The 22,328-nt window shown below is 36.0% G+C and overlaps 1 protein-coding gene across 1 annotated transcript in view; it reads right to left on the reverse strand.

Moving 5' to 3' along the window:
- The window catches only part of pdss2 (prenyl (decaprenyl) diphosphate synthase, subunit 2), a 65,605-nt gene that overhangs the window by 28,201 nt on the left and 15,076 nt on the right, over positions 1 to 22,328 (reverse strand). The window contains 1 exon segment of the mRNA NM_001002351.1: positions 11,534 to 11,662. Within this exon segment, the coding sequence (NP_001002351.1) occupies positions 11,534 to 11,662 (129 nt within the window).

Consider the following 22,328-nt stretch of genomic DNA (forward strand, 5'->3'; position numbering starts at 1 on the left):
TTGCAGATTCCTGCTCAGCTGTTATGCGTCGTTATGACGATAAGCAATAAGACAATATGTGACTTATGTGAAGACCAGAGGGGTTTGGTGGTGTTTGACAGGATGCGCGCAGCGTGTCTGAAGAGTGAGGAGGGATGTGGTGGGGAGGGGTGAGAAGAGTGCGCAATGTATTTGAGGACTGGGAGGGTGATGCGCCATTTCCGGGAGATTATCACTCGTTTGCGGGCATCCGTGAGTCTCTCTGCATTTACGGGAGACTCCCGAAACTTACGGGAGACTTGGGATGTCTGGAATGATCTCCCGCCCTACTCATAATTCTGTCTTCATACAGCCGTATGCCTATTACATATCCATAAAACACTGTGATATAGCCGGGCTCTGATCGTATTGCTTTCTTACTACAATCGATCCACTCCAGAGTTCGTTTCAACCGAGCTGAGACCACCTCATTCAGGCGATCTCGGACCTATTGTTTGGTGCGGATTCAAGCGCAATTGCTGAATTCACAAATGCCAAACAAACCACGCTAACTGGGCAAAAGAGACAGGTTCCGAAACAAAAGTCTAGGTGTGAAAGAACCCTAAGGCTGAAAATTAGCCATTGGCTAGAAGCCTATAAGTTGAGCCTTGGCTGCTTTAAACTGCACTGCATTGTCCCTGTTAAATAAACAAAAAAACAAAAACAATACATAGTAAACTGATTTTCTGTATAAAAAATGACTGAAAATATAATAATTTAAATAAGAATTCTTAAGAATTTGGAAATTATATGTTAATAATGTTAGAAGAAACAGGCTGAAGATTAGTGAAGATTCAGAATTCAAAATGAGGTTTGAGAGAGAACACAGAGTCGATGTGGAACATTTATTTGTTGAGCTCTTAGTTGGTTATGATATTGTTGGTGTTATTTATCGAGCACATAATTGCAGTATTCAAGATTTGATGATAGTTTGAACAAATATATTTTATAAACAATATAGGTGATTTTGATGTAATTTTCTTTAAAAATAAATCTGATACCCCACTACAAATGTTCTTATTCTTTATTGTAGCTATTTTTTTCCTCATTCACAAACCTACTAGGAGCAACTTTAATTGACAACATTTGAACAAATTCAACAAAGTAAAGGAATTTAATCTGGGGTTTTATATTGAGACTTGTTATATATGATATATATAGTCTTTGTGTTCATTGTTGGACTGTCTGCAGTGTTTTGGCTGTGTGCAGACAGACGGAGTTGAATCGAAATCTAATTTTCCCCCAAATCTGCAGCAATGCCATCTACAGTTTTTTTGAAGTCAGTGGGAGGGGCAGCACAGGGAGTATAAATAGCCTCAGAACTCAGTTGCATAGCAACCGATGCCACGGCGCAGAGGGGTTCCGCCCCCTGACACGCCCCCTTTCTCTGTCTGCTCCATTTTCTCTGCCAATTTAAGCCTGAAGCGCAGTGGAGCGTGTGTTTGTAGCTCACTGCAGATCACCGTAGAGGTCAAGATGTCAGATGACCAAAAGCAGCACTAAACCTACTGTCACACTGCATCTCAGCAAGTTGATGTTTTAATGAAACATCAGAGCTGCTTTCGCTTCTAAAGTCGTTATGATGCCAGTTCAACTCTTGACACCAGACACATGCACACACAAAGTAAGCTCTGTATAACTGGCAGCACTAAATGAGACTTCATCTCCAGTTCAGCCTCTGCTCAGAGTGGTATTAGGTAGCTTTGCAATGTTTGGATAGGGATATTTACAGCTGGGGAAAAAAATAAAGAGACCACTTAAAATTTTTCAGATTTTCGGGATTTACAATTTGTATTTATATGTTTGAACAAACTAAACTGCTTTCAAATGTAAAATATTAAGTTGTCATTTAGAGCATTGTTTTTGCATACAATAACAATAAAAATGTGCCATATGTTATTGTCATCTAAAAATCAATATAAACATGTCTAAACATGCTTCTATTTATTTTTACACAGCACAATAACAATGTTTTAACTTCGGAAGAACTTGGAAATCATTAACCCCTTTCACACAGTGATACCGATAAACATCCAGAATTTTTTTATTTAAAAGTTTACAGAATAAAACAAATATTAATACCTAATAAACATAGTAATTCCTGAGAGACTGAGCATTTACAAGTGACATGAGTTGTTCTTCTACATTTTTGATGCAAATCGTTAATAATTTGGGCGTTAAATTATAGCAGTCATGGGGAATATGGGTGTTAGCGTAATGTACTGTGAGCTTACAAAAACTGTCAAATATATGTTCATTTTGTCATTGTGTGTAAAGTGAATTTCAGTGTGCACTTGTGAGAAGCTCCTATGTTTTGAACTGTCTGATTATGAAGACATTGCTTTGTTCAGCTCCCCTCTCCTCCTGCTGCTCTACAGCTAAACACATCCAGGTTTTATAGCATGTTTATGAACTGTGGATAAGCAGCTAGTTTTTATATACCTAAAATTTTGCACATGACAGTAACACCTAAAGAAACAAACATGCTTCCCATAATGACCTGATAATGACTAATGCTTATTTAAAAGGATAGTTTGCCCAAAAATTAAACTTCTGGCAATTACTCACTCTCATGTCATTTCAAACTTACTTATCTTGGGGGGACAGAATAATGTATTTTGCATGAAATCTGAGAGCTCCCTTACTCTCCATACACTAAAAAAACAATTCCTTGGATTTAAATTTTTTTTTTAAGTAACTGGTTGCAAACAATATATATGGGCTGATGTAAAACCAACAAACTAAATATAGTATTGTTAAAATTTCCTTGTTGTAAACATTTAAAAAGGTCATTTGAAATTAACAACATTTTATCTCTTGCTGTAATCACAGCAAATGGAATTGTATTAATTAAGCAGTGTTAGGCAAGTTACTTTAAAAAAAGTAATAGATTACAACCTGATTGTAATCTATTACGTTACTAATTACTTAATGTAAAAAATAATCTGATTACAAATTACGTTACTTTGAAGTTACTTTAAAAACATATAAATTAAAAATACACTTAAAGTAATTCAATATTCACTGAAAAACATTGCAATGGGTTGATCACAGCAGCTTGACATATTTGACAATACTTAAGGGATTCGCCCAAAACTTAAAATTCTCTCATCATTCACTTTGATGTAAAAAAGCACCACAATATTTGGGTGTCCTGTGTTTGTCTGAGGTAATTAGTCTACCTAAATGTGTATATTCTAAAGTATGAAGCTGATCGGTCAGTTCGTCACGTGACTCATGGTTTTCAACTGGGTCCACCTGGAAAATGCTGAAGACGCAATATGTGAACGGCCCCATAAGCAGCTAGTCTTCTCTTCACAGGTACCTTTACACCTGATCCTGCAAAAAAATTCACTTTAGCCTGAGTAGGCCGAGTTGGGCTGCTGTGTTTTTGGACGCCGGTGTCCTCCTTGGTAATGAGTATACTGCTTTCTGTTCTAGCGCTGAACAAGTTGCTGGTCGAGTAAAAAGGAGTTGAAAGTTCTTTAGACTGCATTTCGAGCTCAATGAAATCAAAGTAATGTCTGTATGTCCACTTGAAGAAGCAGCCACTCTTGACAGCAACCATTTCAGCTCACGTTCTCCAGCAATTTTAGCGCGTGCTTATTAACTGACATTGCAGGCAAAAACGTGATATAAAAGAAGCATTTTTTTCTTCCAAAGACCATATTTGTAACGCAAGTAATGCAATTACATCAGACTGTAATTAGAATTTTTTCAGATTACAAAAATGTTAAATGCAATTCGATACATTACTGTATTCCTCAAAAATGTAATTAGATTACAGTAACACGGTACTGTGGAACGTGTTCCACCCAACTCTGATTATAAGTCTATGATTTGTTTTGCTAATGTTTGATATTTCAAAATGTCACAATATAGGATTTTTGTTTTTACAGTGTATACTGAACCAAACTGTGACTACAGAACTGTGATACAAACCAAAGTCATGATTTTGTGAACCATTCCTACCCTAGTTAGGACCATTGCTGTCAATGGAGGATGAGGGAGCTCTCAGACTTAATCAATAGATCTTAATTTTGTTTCAAAGATAAAGATAAACGTTTCAGGGGTTTGGAACAACATGAGGGTGAGTAATTCATTGCAGAATTTACATTTTTGTGTGAACTAATCCTTTAAGAAGACTATGGACCATTTTCAGCTTTCTGACACAAAAGCCCAAATCTTCTGAATGTCACCATCATGTTCACAGCATCTCTAAAAAGAAGTGTAGAGCGATCATTCAAACAGACGTCTCTCTCAGTGAGATGCACTCATGCATGTACGCGATCATACACACACACCCACCAACCATGAGCATTTCTGTCAGAAGTGAAGACACACACATACGCACTTACCATCCACCTCACCTGTACACAAAACCACACAACACTGTGTGTGTGAGATGGAAAGTGACTGGAAGGGACATTTTACAAATGCTGCATGTCAAGGAGGAGGAGAGCAGCATGGCAATTCATCCATCAAACACACCTCTAACTAGGAATAAGAGAGAGCGAAAGGTGTCATTGGAGGAGGGACAGAAAGAGGGAAGTCGAAAAAAAAAGAGACGACTGACAAAAAAAAAAAAAAGAGGAAAAAATAGACATGGAAGGAGAACGAGCTTAAGGTGTGTGTGAGACTCGACTCAATCAACCTCATGTTGTTTCAAACCATATATTCTGGTTAAAAGCACTATAAAAGTAGTTCCAGATAACATGTGCATCATTTTTGAATCTCCCCTACAGTTAACTGTTAATAGCACTGCTGAGTAAGGAGAGATCAGATTGTGAATGAATCATTTAGAAGTATCTCTGAATTGTGAACGATTCCTCACTCTACTTCTGACTTAGATTTTGGTCTATTGTCAGTGAGTTGAACCACTGAATCAGATTGTAAAGGAATCATTCAGATTCAACAGTTGTGAGCCAAATCTATGCATCAATTGGCAATATCAGATTCAGAAGACTATCTGATTGATTAATGTTCTTTTGTTTTGCAATCTGTTTAATTGTAAACCAGTTGTTCAGAATAAATAGCTGTGAACCAAATCAACTGATTATAGCAAATTCAAAAGAAAGTCTGATTCATTTTACTCCTCTTTTAAATTTCAGTCTACTGATGACCTGTGATCAAATTGAGGGGGGATGCGGGGGAATGGCATCCCCCTTATGAAAAAAAAAAAGACAAAAAGCATTCCCGTTGTAAAACCACCATCCCCCCTTACCATTCCCTTTAGGTTTACAACAGTGTGTGTAATGTAAAACTTATCATGCAAATTAAATAATAAAATTCTCTATTTATGGTAATTTATGACTTAAACAACGACGATTGACCAATCAGAAATCAGAAGTATTGTAATAAGGCACCATTCACAAGCACAGTACAGTTTATTGCGTCACTTTGTGGGATTTTCAAAATGTCTAAAAGAGCAGTTCAGACGCAACTTTTTGCATTCTTTAAAAGGAAGAGAACAGAAGGTATGATATATTAAGCGGATCTATATTCACTGTAAAACATGTAACAGGGCTTGCTAACATTTCCTTTAGCGACCCAAGATTCGCCAGTAATACCTAAGTTGAACAGATTCTAGGTTCCCTGTTTCTAATATGAACTGTTATTATTATCCCTAAAATCAGAACGCAAGTGATGTGATGCATTTATAGAATCACTGTTGAAAATGCTTCCAAACAGTTCAGCCGCTGTATATCTCCATACTATGTTTTATGTATGAATCTTGAGCTCTGATAAGAGACAATGATTCCGTCGTCCATTCAGAAAGATTTTGTTGTGTCAAAAAATGTTGTTGATTTATTCTGATTGTAAGATACTCTTCCTAATATTATTTCAGTTTATATAAAAAAGCTCAAGTAGTTGGGTCACATGAGGTAAACAAAGTATTAAGATATATTTATATTTAGTCAATCAAACAGTTACATTCAAAGGCTTACATTGTCAATTAATTAATTCATTCATTTATTCATTCATTTTTTTTCGACTTAGCCCCTTTCAGATTAATTAATTGTCCATTTTAATTTCAGAATTTTTTTTTTTGGTTTATGACCAAGTTGAACTTTTCAGTCAGACTTTGATTGAATCATTCAGTATTGTTCATTTTGAAGACTGAAGACGATTCACTATTCCTCTCAAAATGTTTGGTCTTTTTTAAGTGAGTAAAACAGTTCAATTAATTTACATAGAACATTAATATAATTTACATTTGAACCATTTCACAAAATTATTGAAATAATCTGATTCAGGAGATTTTCTTATTCTTGAACAACAGCTCACTGTCTTTCTGTAGATTGAATGTTTTGTTCTGAAACGGGATTAAAATTGTTACAATGTTGCACTTTCTTCTGGGTTAGGTTTGCTTTCACATGGCAAATTTTCTGAATGGACCAATATAGCTAAATTTTCCAGTAAGAATGACATCCCGCACTACTCATCATTCTCTCTTCATATAGCCATATGAGCCTATTACATATCCATAATACAACGTGTATACCCTGGTTCATTGGATCACCTTATTAATTAAAAATATCAGATTCAGATGATTGTGAATGTTCTTTTAAATTTGGATCGGACAAAACTTTATTCATTTTTAAAAGATATTTACAACCAAATTAAAGATATTCCTTAAAAAAATAGCTTTTCATGGTTGCTAAAGTCTATATGACAAAAAAAGTAAAAGAAGTTAACATTTACCCACTATGAGTATGTGTGTTACACAAACACTCTCTTTTGTAACACACACACATACCCACCCACACCCACAATGAGCTCTAGCCTTGAGTCTAACAAGTCTCAGGACAACTACATCACCACCTTGTTTCCATGACATCCACCTCCCAGCTGTGGAACTATGAGGTCACTTCCTGTTTAGAGGGAAACGTGAGGTTGTAGAAGTAAGAGAATAAGGGGAAAAACTGGAGGAGACACACTCTTCCCCCGCTCCGCAAGAGAGAAAGAGTTCATTCAGACAGCTCACACACACACTCACGCGCTGCCAAGTACAACAGCCGCTTCTGGTAACTCCCTGGCACTGCAGCCAAAGGACTTGCGCGCACACACTAGCATGTTTAGAGCAGGAGTACTTCTGAGATGCAAAATGAGTGTGTGTCCATAACTAGACACCATTTACCCTGCACTCTTTTATTTCATGTTTCCGATGATCTGTCTATTATGCATGCGTGCAACAATATGGCTACCATTACCATAGATAGACCTTGATCACTTTGAATTCAATTCTTCATTTAAAAACGACATATATTTTCTTTTTTCATACGTTCACTTCTGGAAAGAGAAAACGGCTTCATTTCTGAATCGCCTCATGTGAAATGTGAACCTCGGGAATAAAATCTTCAGCAGCCTGTAGCTTTCAAGGTGTCCAAATGAAAAAGTTCTCTAAACCTGATGCTCGGATGCAGGCCAAGAATAAGTCTTCTTTTTTCTATTTAATTATTATTAATCTCTCTCCACCAATGAACACACACACACACACACAAGCAAGCGTTTATACGCTGACATGAAATACTTTCAGGAAGTTGACATGTCCTGCGGGGTGACATGCTATACTCCTAAAATGATATCTAACACTACTGAAAAAAAAACTGAAATAACAAGGTAAAGATATTAAAATGCCTATATTACAAAATGGGCTACAGTTAAAAAACCACAACCCATGCATTGCAGCTTGAATATCCTTCATCAGGGTGTGGATTTCAGCAGGCAAACTTTATTTAAAGAGTTGAAGACAACTTTAACAAACAGTGTCTGCTGTAACACAATACCCAACGAGTGTATTAGATTTGTTTCTCTGCAAAAACTTCTCCACAGAGCAGCAGAGGAGGCACAAAAGTAGTTTTTGTTGCTTAAACAACATTTAACTCTTTTCCAAATTCTTATGTAATTACTTTGACTTTTCATGACCTAGAGAGACTTCATGGACAATCTGTTCTTTTAAAATGCATCTACTGAAAGCAAAACGGTGTGTAAAGAGAGCATAAAATGAGTTGTTTAGATAAAATATTTGAAAGCAACATCTCAAAATGTCTTCATACGCATATTTTACGTTTTGGATGATATATCATACACACAAAAAAATGAAGTAAAAACTATTATTACTAAGAAATTGTTAGTAAATTTCACAATTGATCTATATTGAAACTAGAGTTGTGAACCTACATTAGTCTCACGGTTCGGTTCGGATTATCATGCCATCGATTCGGTTCAATTCGATATTTCGGTGCACCACGGTGCATTGACGGTTTTCATACACAGTTTTATATTTTCTTCACAGCAGCAGTTCTTGTATTAAAATGTATGAATATATTTATATTTATATACTATTTGTAATACAATTTTGTCATTTAATACAAACAGTCAGAAATATAAACTGTACCTTTAAACAACACGAGCATTTAGCAAATAATATAAACAAATATAAATATCCAGCTCAATTTCTGATCCTTGTCTAGTTCCCCTACACCTCTTTGATTGGTCACACCCTCAACAAAAACGGTTGCGATTGGACCTTCACAGATGAGTGATACTGATACTGATAAGCGGCAGGCGGCGATCTCACAGCTGATGTATGATAGACACGGTGGAAAAAACTCTGCAGACACGTGCTCGTTTCTGTATCCAGAAGTAACGCTATAAAACAGCCGAGAGGAGAAGAAAAGTCATGCCAGCAGGTCAAATGGGCCACTGTGTGTCTGAGTGTGTGTTTGTGTGTGTGTGAGAGAGAGAGAGAGAGAGAGAGAGAGAGAGAGAGAGAGAGAGAGAGAGAGAAATGGAGTACTTTCATTTCATTTAAGGGCTTTTGTTGTATATGTCAGTGAAAGACTGATCCAGTAAACACACTCAGTGAAATTGTGCACAGTTTATGAGTTTTAAGTAGTTAGAACGTTGTAAATACTCGCGCTCGCCTCCCTCACGACAGAGCGCATATGAGGTAAATGACGTCAGTAATAACTGGTTATGGTCTTTACTGAACCGATACCGAATTGTCCGCGTCTGCATCGCGGGGCACCGAAGAAACGATTAATTTTGACACCCCTAATTGAAACTGCAAGAAACAGTGATTTAAAGATAAAATTCTAAAGCAGAAAGACTGAAGTGATTTATTACTTTAAAGGACCATGAAACCCCCCCTCTTTCGGTTCAAGTCTACCTCAGAATTAAAAAAAAAGCTTCTGAAGCTCTGCGAGAGGAGGGAGAAATGGGTGTGGCCGGCAGTGAAGGGGAAAAAGAGGGGAGCAAACAACTCTTGTCAGTTGGTTCACAAAATGAGACACAAACCATGAGGAGACAGATTATTTTAGTTTACAAAGTTAAAATGCAAAGAAATAAACAGTATTTTAATGCCCTGCTACATTTGTTATTTGTAATTTCATATTGTCATTATAAAGATAATCATGTAAACACTATAAATAAGGAGGACTTCTCTCCTCCTTAATCCTCAGGTCTGAATGCAGACACAGTGGATAGCAGTGCAGCAGGTCTCTTGCTATATCTATTCCAACCTTTAGCCCTGCCGGTAATCTGGAAAATTTTAAACATGTGCAAACATAGCAGCACAGGTAAAGGGATTGTGTCTGAATGGTAACAAACTCAAATGATGAAATTCTACAAAAATGCTTGCTGCAAACCAACAGTTTTGCTGTATCGACCCTGACAGCATCACGGGGAAAAACATGCAACAAACCCTGTGAATCATGGAAAACAAACACATACAACCCTTCATCAAGGGCTATATACTGCTTGCTGTGCACGGACGCGGTCTCACCCAGTCATAGGGTCTCGCAGCTTTGGCAGGTCTGTCTTGCCTTCGGAAACACGTGCTCTCATGAATAATTAGGAAGCATGGTCTTCTCATAGGATAAGAAAACACAGCTTTGAATAATAATGAGAAATTTACGTGTCATCACTCCACTAGCAGATGAGCGCTATGTCACCGATTTTGATGATTTTAAACCCGGAAGATAAAATTGGCTGACTGAAAATTAGCTCAAAATACTCCAGTTTTACCCATAATTAAAGCTGACAAGTGCTAACGTGGTCTTAATTGATGCTCAACACACACAAACAAATCTGTGTAAAATCTCAAAAAGGATCCAGGGTGTGTTGAACCTTTAAAAATAAATGAGTAAACTGATTACTTTAAGTATCGACAAGTTGACTTTATTTTAAAAATTGCATAAACACTTTGTAATTTGGAACTGTTGATTTGACTTAACTTGATATTTCTAATAATACATAATTCATTTAATTAATTGAGGCATAAAGGTTTACTCACTTTTTTAACCGTTTTGTTTGGTTGAAATTTACTACCCTTTCATTAAATTTGCCCAGAGTGTATTGTTGTAAATTTGCCTAAAATATGTGTTAAAGTAAGATTTGTTAAAAAATCATTTCATTTGCTAAACCAAAGAGAAAGTTGTGACCAAATTAAAACTCAAAATCACCCCAGAGTGGATGAAACATCCCCAACACCACACACGGTTTAAGTAAAGCCAACTAATCGCTTTGTACAGTGTAAAAAATGAGTAAAGTCTTAAAAGCTTTGGTCTCTCATATACAAGATAACAGCATTTTGGGGACCTTAATACAAAATCCTTTAAAATGATTTATAAACTACAAAAAAAAAAACACTCATAATGTAGGAATTTCAGTCGCTTTGAGGGATCAGAGTAAATGGGGATCAGATGATGTTTTTAATATATCCAAAAGTCTGATGAAATTCAGGTAGCTTGTAATGTAAATCGATTGTCCGTTGCTTGTAATAGAAGTAGATTTTTGTAACAGTATAGCAGTCGACTTACATAAAATGCACAGAAATATCAGTTGTCATTGAGTATCTTCTTGCCATTAATATGTCTTAGTAAGATGATACTTAAATGCTTAATTTTATGATCAAAGCTCTTTAGTTTTAAATGATGAAGGCAAAAAATAAAATGATATGTAATATAATGACAACAAATAAACATTGCTCAAAATCTTGCTCAATTATGATGCACACATTTCAAAGTATTTATACAAATACTTCACATAATGTAGACATAACCTCATTAAAAGCTGACTTAACAGTAATCATGGCTAACAAAAGGCTAGAATTATGCTAAAATACTTTTTTTTTGTATTAAAAATGATCATTCAGACACCATCAGGCATGTAGTAGATTCTGTACCGTGGGTTTTTCAGTAAGGTTGACCATGTTCACGTTTCACATATCAAATATGACACTGTAAGTTTTACAGGTTTAAAGACTGTCACTGAATCTATGAACACAATGCTACAAAAGCTGCCGTTTATACTCAGCTTTCTATTGTACTTGAAACATCTTTCAGTCTGGTTTTTCTCTCTCTTTCTCTGTGCATGTCTGTGTGTGTGTGTCTGTGTGTGTGTGTGTGTGTGTGTGCAATCATTTCTCACTAATGGCCAAAGCTTGAAGCTGTTCAAGCCCCAGTGACCCTGAGAAAGGGGAGTAAATGAGTAAGAAAGGTCTTTTTACCTGGGGTAGATGCCGCTGACCATACTGTCATGGATCGGGTCACTGCTACTCGGACCGGCAGCTTTTGACATTAGCAGCACAACAAGTCCTCGCATCTGAAGATTATTCCGGCTGTCATACACAAATCCTCTATTTAAAAAAAAAAAACACTTTAATTACAAATCACATAACACACGTTTTAAATTGAGAAATCTCATAAAGAAACCCAAAAAACCAACAGACCCACACTTATAGGAAAACCAGTAAACCTTATTTGAATTCAATATGCATGACATTTAGCATTTCTATTGGTTTTTGAATTTCACAAATAAATATAGATAATTGCTAAAATATTGTAATTTAACATCCTTTTAATTGTTTTAATATAATTAAAATTTTAATTTATTCATTTGATGGCAAATCAAAATTGTCAGCATCAAGTCTTCAGTGTCACATAATTCTGAATTTGGGCTGTACAATATTTAAAAAAATCTGACGTTCTTATATTTCGTTTTTCTGCAATAAATATTGCGATATAAATACAATTCAACCAGATTGCTTTATTTTGGAAAGCAAACTATTGTGACGATTCTGAAGGGGATTGAATCATTTGAGTTTAAAAATAAAATGCAAATTTCAAGCACTGATAAATACATCAAAGCAAAGATTAAACGAATAAAATATACACTACTGTACATTTTTAGTAGCATTCATTTCATACGCAAATGTAAAATAACACTATAGTCTTCATCCTATTAATAATTCTGCCAGATTACCCTTTATTTAAGTTACAAATGATACAGTTTCTTGTTCCTTAATAAATCTTGAAGCTCTTCTGAATTTCTCAAGCAGTCACAGTCCTTAAAACACATGAAAAGGATAAATTTTTACTCCATCATGGTTACTACTCCTGCTCAACTGTAAACTCAACTTGATATTGCAGATCCTGCGCTGACTATTGCGAATCCACACATTGCGATATCGATGCTGAAATGATACATTGTGCAGCCCTATCCATATCTGAATCATCCTAAAATTATAATCTAGTGCTCAAAAAGACAAAACACATATTGTTATTTTTAACACTGAAGTGCTGTTCGATATTGTTGTGGAAACTGTGATATATTTTACAGGATTAATTGATGAACTGAAAGCTCGAATTAGAACAACATTTGTGAATCGTGCTGTATTGTATCTCTCATATTGATCAATGATCAGTTTACAGTATACTTCAAAATGACTTCAAACATTAGAACAGAAAATTCTGCACCAAATATAAATGCTATTTTATAATTATTGGAGAATATATCAAGAAAAGATACCATGGTGATTCAATATTGCATGTCCAAATCCATTGAGGCATTGCCATGATACATTTTCCAAAGGTTCTAAAAACATTTAAAATAAAAACAGCTACATCCAGTAGTATTTCCAAAGCAAATGTTCCAAGGCAACAGTACCACTTGCATTTTTTGTCTGTGAGAATCAATTAAACAGATATTATTTATTTTCATAGTCAAGTCATCAATGCCAATGAAGCTACCATATATGGTCCCTCTCCTAATAAAGCATTAAGTCAGGCTAACTGTTGATCAGCACTTTGTGTAAAAAATTCAGCACTCTGTCTCCCTCAGACACTTCAGAGTGTAGAAAGAGTGCTATGAAGAGCAGAAATATGATTCATCAGCTAATCAAAGAGCTATATTGGTCAAAAGCAGCAACACTTTGTCAGATTTCTCCAGGATCTGCTTTAAAACAGAATGTTCTGCTCATCTCTGATACTCAATGCATAAAGGAACAACTAAAATGACCATTTTTATGTATGTGTTGTTACAAGAATCAAACTAGTCTATGTATCACTCATCAAATATCTCCAATGGTGTAGGTATTCAACAAAACAGTGAAACTGGATATGCGTTGATGAGGATCTGTCTAAACATGTTGAAAGGTCTGAAAAACCAACTTCAAAATAGACTTTAAAATAAATAGACTGATATTCAGGAAGGGACCACAAGTCGTATCTAGGGACAAGAGTACATTCACACAGTGTTTGAAATTAATAACTGTATTTACTAGCAGGTGTGACTCTCAAAATATCCTGTTCTACAACAGCAGCCAGGAACAGCTTGAATACTGTCTGTGTGAAAGAGGCAATAAAGTTCATCCCATTTCTATTCTAATCGGAGCTGTGAATATCACCACGAACCTTAGAGATGAAAGCAAACTTAAAGTGTAAATAATTAAATAAAAGAAAGTTTAGAACTCATATAATATAATAACATTCATATCTAAACTCGGAGTAGACATAAATGGACTGTACAATGTGTGTATCAAATTGTAAATAAAGATGACAACATAAAACTTAAAGAAATAATCAAATTCCATAATAATCTGGCAATAGTAAACATTTCACATACCACATATAAAAATGTGTTCATGAAGTAAAAATGGACTGACAACTGTATCCTTAATGATTTTTTTAAAGTTAATATTTTTTTAGATATATTTTATAATATTTAACACATAAATAACAAAATATTAATTACCACCACTAGAATTTGGATATGAAAACCACTTAAGTTAATCATAGAAAATGTCATTCAAAACTGGGAAAAAGTGTGAAAAAAGACCTTAATCTGGAATGAAAAGTAGATGCTGTAAAAAAAATACAATTTCAGTCAACTTCAAAAACATTAAAAATAAAACAAAGTAAAGAAACATATGAACAATTTCAGAGTGGATTAGTCTCAGAGTATTATGCTGTTATCTGACTGCAGCCACAGAAGCTTTTTAGGGGCTACTAAGCAACCATCTAGAACACCTTAGCAACAACACAGTAGGGCCCTATAAAATTGATATGAAATGACTAAAAAGATGCCATAAATAGTGCCACACTAAAAGCACAGCAAACCTGTAGCAACTTACAACACCTATAATTGTGACTTTGTGGCACAAACCACTTACTGTACACTTTTTTCATAAAATATAAGACATTTAGTTAAAAAAAAACTGACAAAAAATGCATTTTTTTGCTAAGAGGAAAGTTAACCCAGCAGTAAAAACTAATTCACACTCAAGTGGGTCTAAACTTTTATTAATTTCTTTCATCCCTTGAACACAAAAGAAGATAATTTGAAGAATGCTGGGGGAAAAAAGCAGCCATTGACATCCATTGGGTAAATGCAGAAATTGCAATAAAGAAAGACACCGGGCACGCGAGTATAAGCTCAATTTCAAACAAAAAAATATTATGGATGTCAATGGCTGCAGCTTTCCAACATTCTTCAGTATATCTTCAGCAAGAGAAAGAAACTCAAACAAGTGAAGACAAGTGAAGAATGAATAAATAATGACAGAATATTTATTTTTTTTAATTATGTTTAATTATCCCTTCAAAAATATAGATACACAGTAGTTGAATACATTAAAAGAGTTTGGAGACATGAGAAAAAAAAAGTTAAGCTTCTTTTAACTTGCCCACCTTTTTTAAAATATGCAACAGCCCAAATGTTGCCAATCAATCGCAAGTTTAATATTAAAAACAAACAGAAACACAATACGTATGTGCACACAACTGCTCCTACACTGTAAAAATGCTTGGTACCTCACAAGTTTACTTTATCATTTATGCAATGAATTTAAGTGGATTGAACATAAAACAGTTAAGTTGTCCCTCCAAAAAAAAACACAAAAGAAGTGTTTCATCTGGTCTACAATGAGCCAAAGTGAGCCCATGTAACACCTCTCTTCATTTCGCTGCATTGGTTACAGTTTGAAGCTCGGATCAAGTTCAAATCACTGATGCTTGCCTTAAGGATAGCAACTGGAACTGCCCCCTCTTGTGCACGGGGCTTCAACGTCAACGCTTCACAGGCGTGTGTGAAGTTGGGGATGAAATGATGGTCATAGCAGCGTCAGCCAATGAAATTAGTCAGCAATCAGCTACTGTCTGGCCTGGTGTATTTGCATAAAGCATTCTGATTGGCTGACGCTTCCTTTGGCACTTGAAAAGTTGAGAAAGTCCCAACTTCTGCAGCGAGAAACACCACTGAAACAGTTTCGATGGATCCACAATTCAGTTCGGCAATTCAGTTCCAAAGTGAATGGGAAGAGTTGACGCTGACATCCTGTTAGAATCAGCTGTTACAGTACCTCCACCTTCTCGTCAAGACCTACAGCATTTCCAGCACTTCCGGTCAGGGAGTGAGCACCGATTTGTGGTGCCATTGTAGAGAGGCTAGAAGTCACTTTTCATTCAATGTTCCATGCTGACTAGGGTTGTAACAATATACCGGTATGACGGTTTACCACGATTTGAACGTGCACGATTATCATACCATGAACAATTGCATATTAACGGTTTTAACCCTTAAAGACCGAGACAGCCGCCCGCGACTAAAAATAAGTATTGCTCTTAAATGTTTAATAACTTTTGATCCGCTGATCCCATTCATACAATTCAAAGATTGGCATAAAGAAGAGAATCTCAGCTTTCCAGTGCTGTATCACATAACATTCGTGGACTTTCAGAGGCTCCGGAATCAGTGCGGTTACGTCATCAACATTTGACAACGCTGATTTGACAAAGAAACGCTCGTCACTGTGTCTCCGGACAAATCAGACATGATACATTGATGCATTGTCCCTCCTCCATGCCCAGATTGGTTTAAACTCGCTATATCACAACCAATAAGCATAGGTTTCACTTTTGTTTGTGGACCAACACTGAGCTTTTTGAACAACACGGAATGAGAGATAGGCATACATTTATGCGCGGCTAAATAAAACGCAAAAAAAAAAAAGTTTTGCATGAAATAATTCTCATACTAAGTACTTTTGCATGCACAGCAGCACAGAAACATGACAAAACAGTGACACAGCAAAGACGAACTGCTGCTCTTGCTGTTTTCAAAAGACACAAATGAAGGTGCAGCTGTTTGTCTGCATTGCAGACAACCATATCCAAATCCATATCGATAGACAACCATATCCATGCTGGCACATAAAACCTAAGGATGTTCCATATTGAATCTAGTTTCGTTATGTAACTATTTATAGTATAGTAAATATTTATATCTATTTTTTACTGAGGATTTGCACCATGTTTATTTGGACTTTATTTGGACTTTGACACATTATTTATTATTTTCTTATTTTTATTTGTTCATTGTAAGTGGTGTTGTTTATAGTAACTAAAAATATATTATTTGGAAAAAGTCAAATTTGCTTCACTGTTCTATTATTTTGTAACATACCGTATACCGCGAAACCGTCAAACCGTGGTATTGTTTTAGACGATTATCATACCGTGAAAAATTCATACCGTTACAACCCTAATGCTGACTAAATGATCTTCCCATTCCCACTCGAACTACGGATTCACTGCTATCCTTTACAGGACAACTAAAAACCCATCTCTTCAGAGAACACCTGGACCCCTCTCAATAAAACCAAAACCACCTTTAGGAGCACTTTCTCTCTCTCACTCCACCGCAATTGTAAGACAAAAGCGTCTGCTATATGACTAAATGCATGTTTTGTTTAAACTTATTTTAAATAAGCAATTTGAACAAGAAGCAAAAGTCATTCATGAGAGTAAAACTAAAGTATGGCTAATGCTGTCATCTGGAAATGTTCTGAAAATAAAGGTCCCTTCTATGTGAGTGCATGACTGTCTGTCCTCGCCATATCCTAATTGTGTTTAAATGAAATGCACGGTGTCAAACTAACGAGCCAGCATGTCGTTCCAATACAGTCTCGCCCTCTTTTCACCTCCCATCTCTCCATCTTTCAGTGTCGTTACGGAGGAGGAAACAGACACACAAAGCCACTCTCGGGCTTGTTAATCACAGCTCCACGAGGGGGTCTCGAAGGCAGAGGTCATCACTGTTATGAGCTGCTCTGCCTTTCAACATCATGATTAATTTGCATCTGTATGACGGCTGCCGGTTGCTTCTTTGGAATGGCGTCCAACCCCACCGACCCTTTACTCGGCTCTATTATTCATTTAAAATGTACATAAAATACAAATAACTTTCTTTTAATTACCTCCTAAGAACACAAAAGCACAAATGGCCAAAGGCTTCTTTACTCTGAGACAGATTTTTTGCATTTTGATCATTTTAGAGATGCTTATTAATACTGAATAAATTCCTCTTCTAAAAAGAAATGATAATAAAAAAAAGATTATATCCAAGTTTCTTTTTAAAGGAAAGTTGTCTGAGAACAACAGAGCAACCCTGGCTGATTAGAAATATGTGCCTTAGCCTTAACATTTTTGCAAAACATAAAAAGTACATTGCTCTGGGTACATTTATTAAACGTTTCAGAAGATAAATCCACTAGAGGGCGCTGTATACATTTTTGCAAATCTGAAATTTATTACTCCAGGTATGTTTGTTTTAGGGATGCTCAAAATAATCGATTAACTGTCAACCAAAAGGGTGTGTTTTTAACCGATTAATCGTATCAAATAATTGATTATAAAAATATATTATTTTGTTATAATAAATAGAATTATTATATATAATAATAATAATGCTTATGCACCCTGCACACCTCGCATTTTTGCCATTGCTCGTTGTGTGCTCGCTGATTGAAATAAAAGTCAGCCCTGTTCAGAAAAGCACCTTATGTCAGTCGCATCTTTTTCATTCTCCAATCAAGTGAAAGCAGAGGCAGGGTTCTGTTGAGGTGACAGCAATGTTTGTGTTGTCAAGATGACTATGGAGACTTTTAAAGGAGGAGAAACCAGTGGTTTCTGTTTCAAGTTATCCATAGTTATCACAATATTATTAAATATTACAATTATAACAACATCGACAGCAACACTCTTACACAATAGACCAGCTGATTCAGTCTTTTCCTAATGACATATTTATTATTATTAGTTGTTATGTTCTGTTGTTAATATGTTTGCATGTTAAAATAAATTAGTATTTTAAAATGCTAATTTTATATTATAAATTAGTATTTTAATATTTAAATTGTCAGATATAAAATAGACACATTAATTATTTGTTTAATTAAATAGTCATTTAATATTAATCTGACCAGTTAACTGTTAATATTCGGTTTATGAGCGGCAGTTGTCGGTTGGCAAAATTAACCGAAATGAGCATCCTTTTAAACATTTCAGATTTGTGTCTTTTTTTGTAGATATGAGACATGAGAAGGTAGCACTTGAAGTGAACCACCGAAATGCTGGCCAAAACCTTACTAATGGTGTTATTTAAAGCAAACGTGGCCATTTTACCTTGATTTTGCATTGATTTTATGTCTTTTTCTAGAAATTGTGCTTCACCGAGTTGGAATCTAAGCTCTCTGCATCACAGACACAACACCATATAAAGGGAGTTACTGAGCAAATTTACAACATCAGAAATGTCGATCATATGGAGATACAGTAAGCTAACATATTCAAGTGTAGTCAGACATTAGGGCTGAACGATAAATCGCATAAAGCCAGCTCTGTAATCAGCTCTAGCACCTCCAGCGTTTACTCCACAAAACCAGTTCTTTGCCAAACTATGCGCAATATTGCATGTGATATTATCATGCAGTGATAAAACTGGATTACTCCAAACTGGATTACTGCAACTCTCTACTAGCTGGGCTTCCAGCTAACTCTATCAAGCCTCTTCAACTGCTCCAGAATGCAGCAGCACGAGTTGTCTTCAATGAACCTAAACGAGCACATGTCACTCCGCTGCTAGTCCGTTTGCACTGGCTGCCAGTTGCTGCTCGCATCAAATTCAAAGCTCTGATGTTTGCCTACAAAGTGACTTCTGGCCTTGCTCCTTCTTATCTGCTCTCACTTCTGCAGATCTATGTGCCCTCCAGAAACTTGCGTTCTGTGAATGAACGTCGCCTCGTGGTTCCATCCCAAAGAGGGAAGAAATCACTTTCGCTCACGCTCACGCTCAATCTGCCCAGTTGGTGGAATGAACTCCCTAACTGCATCAGAACAGCAGAGTCACTCGCTACTTTCAAGAAACGACTAAAAACTTAACTATTTAGTCTCCACTACACTTCCTAATCTGCAATTGCCTCTCTGAATATCACACTAACTGTACCCAAAAAAAATAAATAAATAAAAAATAATACTACTAATACTTCCCTTCTTAGACTTTACAGACCTGAAACTTGCCTTTAGTACTTATTCATTGTTGCTCTTAGTTGTGTAAATTGCTTCCTTGTCCTCATTTGTAAGTCGCTTTGGATAAAAGCGTCTGCTAAATGACTAAATGTAAATGTAAATGTAGTCAAATCGCAAATAATCATTCTGCAATACTGACAGCTGTTGCACAGCTTCTCTTTTTCCTCTTAAAAAATGACTTGAAAGTTCCAGTCGAGTGTTTAAATGAAGTCCTTCTGTGAAATGATGCATCTTCTTATACAGAAAAAAAGCATGCAACATATTTCATCATTGCATTCTAAAGCAGTGAAAAATGTGTTGCATCATTACTTTATTATCAAACAAATTATAAGAGGAACTCAGATAAACCATGTTGTCGTGGTCATGAGTTTATTAATCCAGTTGAATCGAATTAAAGCAGTTATATCTTATTTATCCTACTTTTCTTGGGGGCATTTTGATTTTTACTGGGTGACTCTCGCATGAGAGAGTGCCCTCTGGCTTTTGGAGGAAATTTACCACTGATCACAACTTCGCATTTTATTCGGATGATGTGCAAGACAATCACGGATTTTGCTAAATAGCAAATGTGATTTTATTTTTATGTTGATATATCGTTCAGCCCTAATAGACATTTTAGACTGTTTTTTTTTTTTAAGTATTTGTCAATTATATTTACCTGTAAGCTGTAACATATCACTACTAGTTTAAAGAGGAACAAAAGTTGTTGGAGTCATACCAAGTTCAGTTTACCAGCTGCACTCAACCGTATAGTATGTTGAAGTATGTTTTTGAGGTTTCCCAACTGATTTCAAAAAGATCTATGAAAGAGGCTGCTCTTACAGATGATAATTTTGCATTTAAGAATGCAAGACACAGCAGTGGAATAAACCATCTAGAGCTCTACCTCTAGCTTTTTCAACTTAAGCACTGCATTTGTATTTACAGTGCAGGAAAAATGCATATATGTTTAAGTAACCTATTTAACTTGAGTGGCATGTATTTAAATGTGTACTTACTGAATGTCTAGATATGCAATTTTTGAAATATCCAGTTCTAACTTGACAGGCATTTTTTAAACATGCTGATCTACTGCGTGATTACATTAAAAATCTATAAAAAAGCCAGCAGGGTAGAATGCAAAAACAACCTGCTATTCAGTGAGTGAACGAGTCATCAGAGTTATTCAGTTCAACAGTTCATCTGAGTTCTTAAATAACTGAGTATTTATTGCCAATATAAGCCAAACTACTTGCTGTATATGAGATGTAGTGTGCAGGTCATAAGGATGTATAACAATCGTAATTGTACAGTTATCTCCGGTTGCCAGGCAATAAGACACAATGCGGTTCCTGTGACGACAGAGACTGTAATCCCGTCTCCAGGCAGAGTCACTTGTCATGAATCACAACTGTGGTAATCGAGATGAGAAGACACCCAGAAACGCCCACTACCAAACACAGAGCGAGTGAGAGAGAGAGAGAGGGAGAGAGAGAGAGAAGAGAGAGGTGGAGATTTCATGACAGAATGAAGGAATAAATGAAAGACTGAAAATGTTTAAAGTAAAACGAGGAATATACTGTATGTGAGAGAAAATTGAAATCCAGAAAGTGTCTGATAGCAGTGGAATCAATGAGTGTGGTTACATAGATCATCTTACATAGATTATGGTTAATAACACACTACTGTGTAGATTGTGTAAACAGCTTAAGCTGTGTTCTTTTATCATGCAAAGGTCATGAACGGTTTAAGAGTAACTCAACACTCTCTTTGAAATAAAGGTGCGAGAGCCGTCACTGGGAGGGTGCCTTTTTATGAGGTACACATTTGCACCAAAGCTGCCATATTGGTGATTTTCAGGTAAACAGTAGTACCTGAAAATTTCAAAAGGTACACATTTGTACTTTTTAGATACTAGTATACCTTTTAAGTACCAATATGGTCCTTAAGGAACATTGAGTACCTTTTTGGCCTGTTTCCACTGAGTGGTACAGTATGGGTCGGTACGGGTCACCTTTATCATTCTTGCTTTTCCACTACCAAAAGGATACCAATAGTACAAAATGCCAACAGTCAGTGCAAACCTCTCATCTGTAATATCACCAGCACATGTATCCTCTTGTAAGAAAGTAATTCCGTCATTCTGAGTTCATAACAGTCCAAAAGGTGATGATAATAGTTTAACATGGCAGTTTGTTCGTGCTTTAGGTTGCTGAAGGAATTATTTGCTCCTTTATCTATTTCTGAAAGGATGTTAGAAGCACTTCAATAATCGCGTGCACTGCATATTATTATCATCTGCTCAAGAACTTCATTATTTCAAATATAGACGCGTGGCGAACCCACACAAGCTCTTTGGAGAAAGTCAAAACCACACTCGCTTTTAGATTAGCTTCATAAAACAACATTAGGACACGGCAGATTTTGTTCTTCAAGGCTTTGTGGTTGTTCATCAAGACAACGGCAAGGTTTGTTTGAGCTTGGGTCGACCATGGCTCAATATTATATGTAGATATTATTACAGTGTAATGTCTCGGCTGTGGATTTTAAAATGTTGCTTCCTTTGTTTTCATTCTCCTGGCTTGTGTACGAGCTATGTATCTCTGTAAACCAACAGCGTTCGGCTGTGCATCTAGCTCTGCCTTTTGGTACCCTTTTTTGTGCTAGGTACACTTTCAA

This window comes from Danio rerio, chromosome 13 (assembly GCF_049306965.1).
Source record: "Danio rerio strain Tuebingen ecotype United States chromosome 13, GRCz12tu, whole genome shotgun sequence".
In the NCBI taxonomy this organism is placed as follows: Eukaryota; Metazoa; Chordata; class Actinopteri; order Cypriniformes; family Danionidae; genus Danio; species Danio rerio.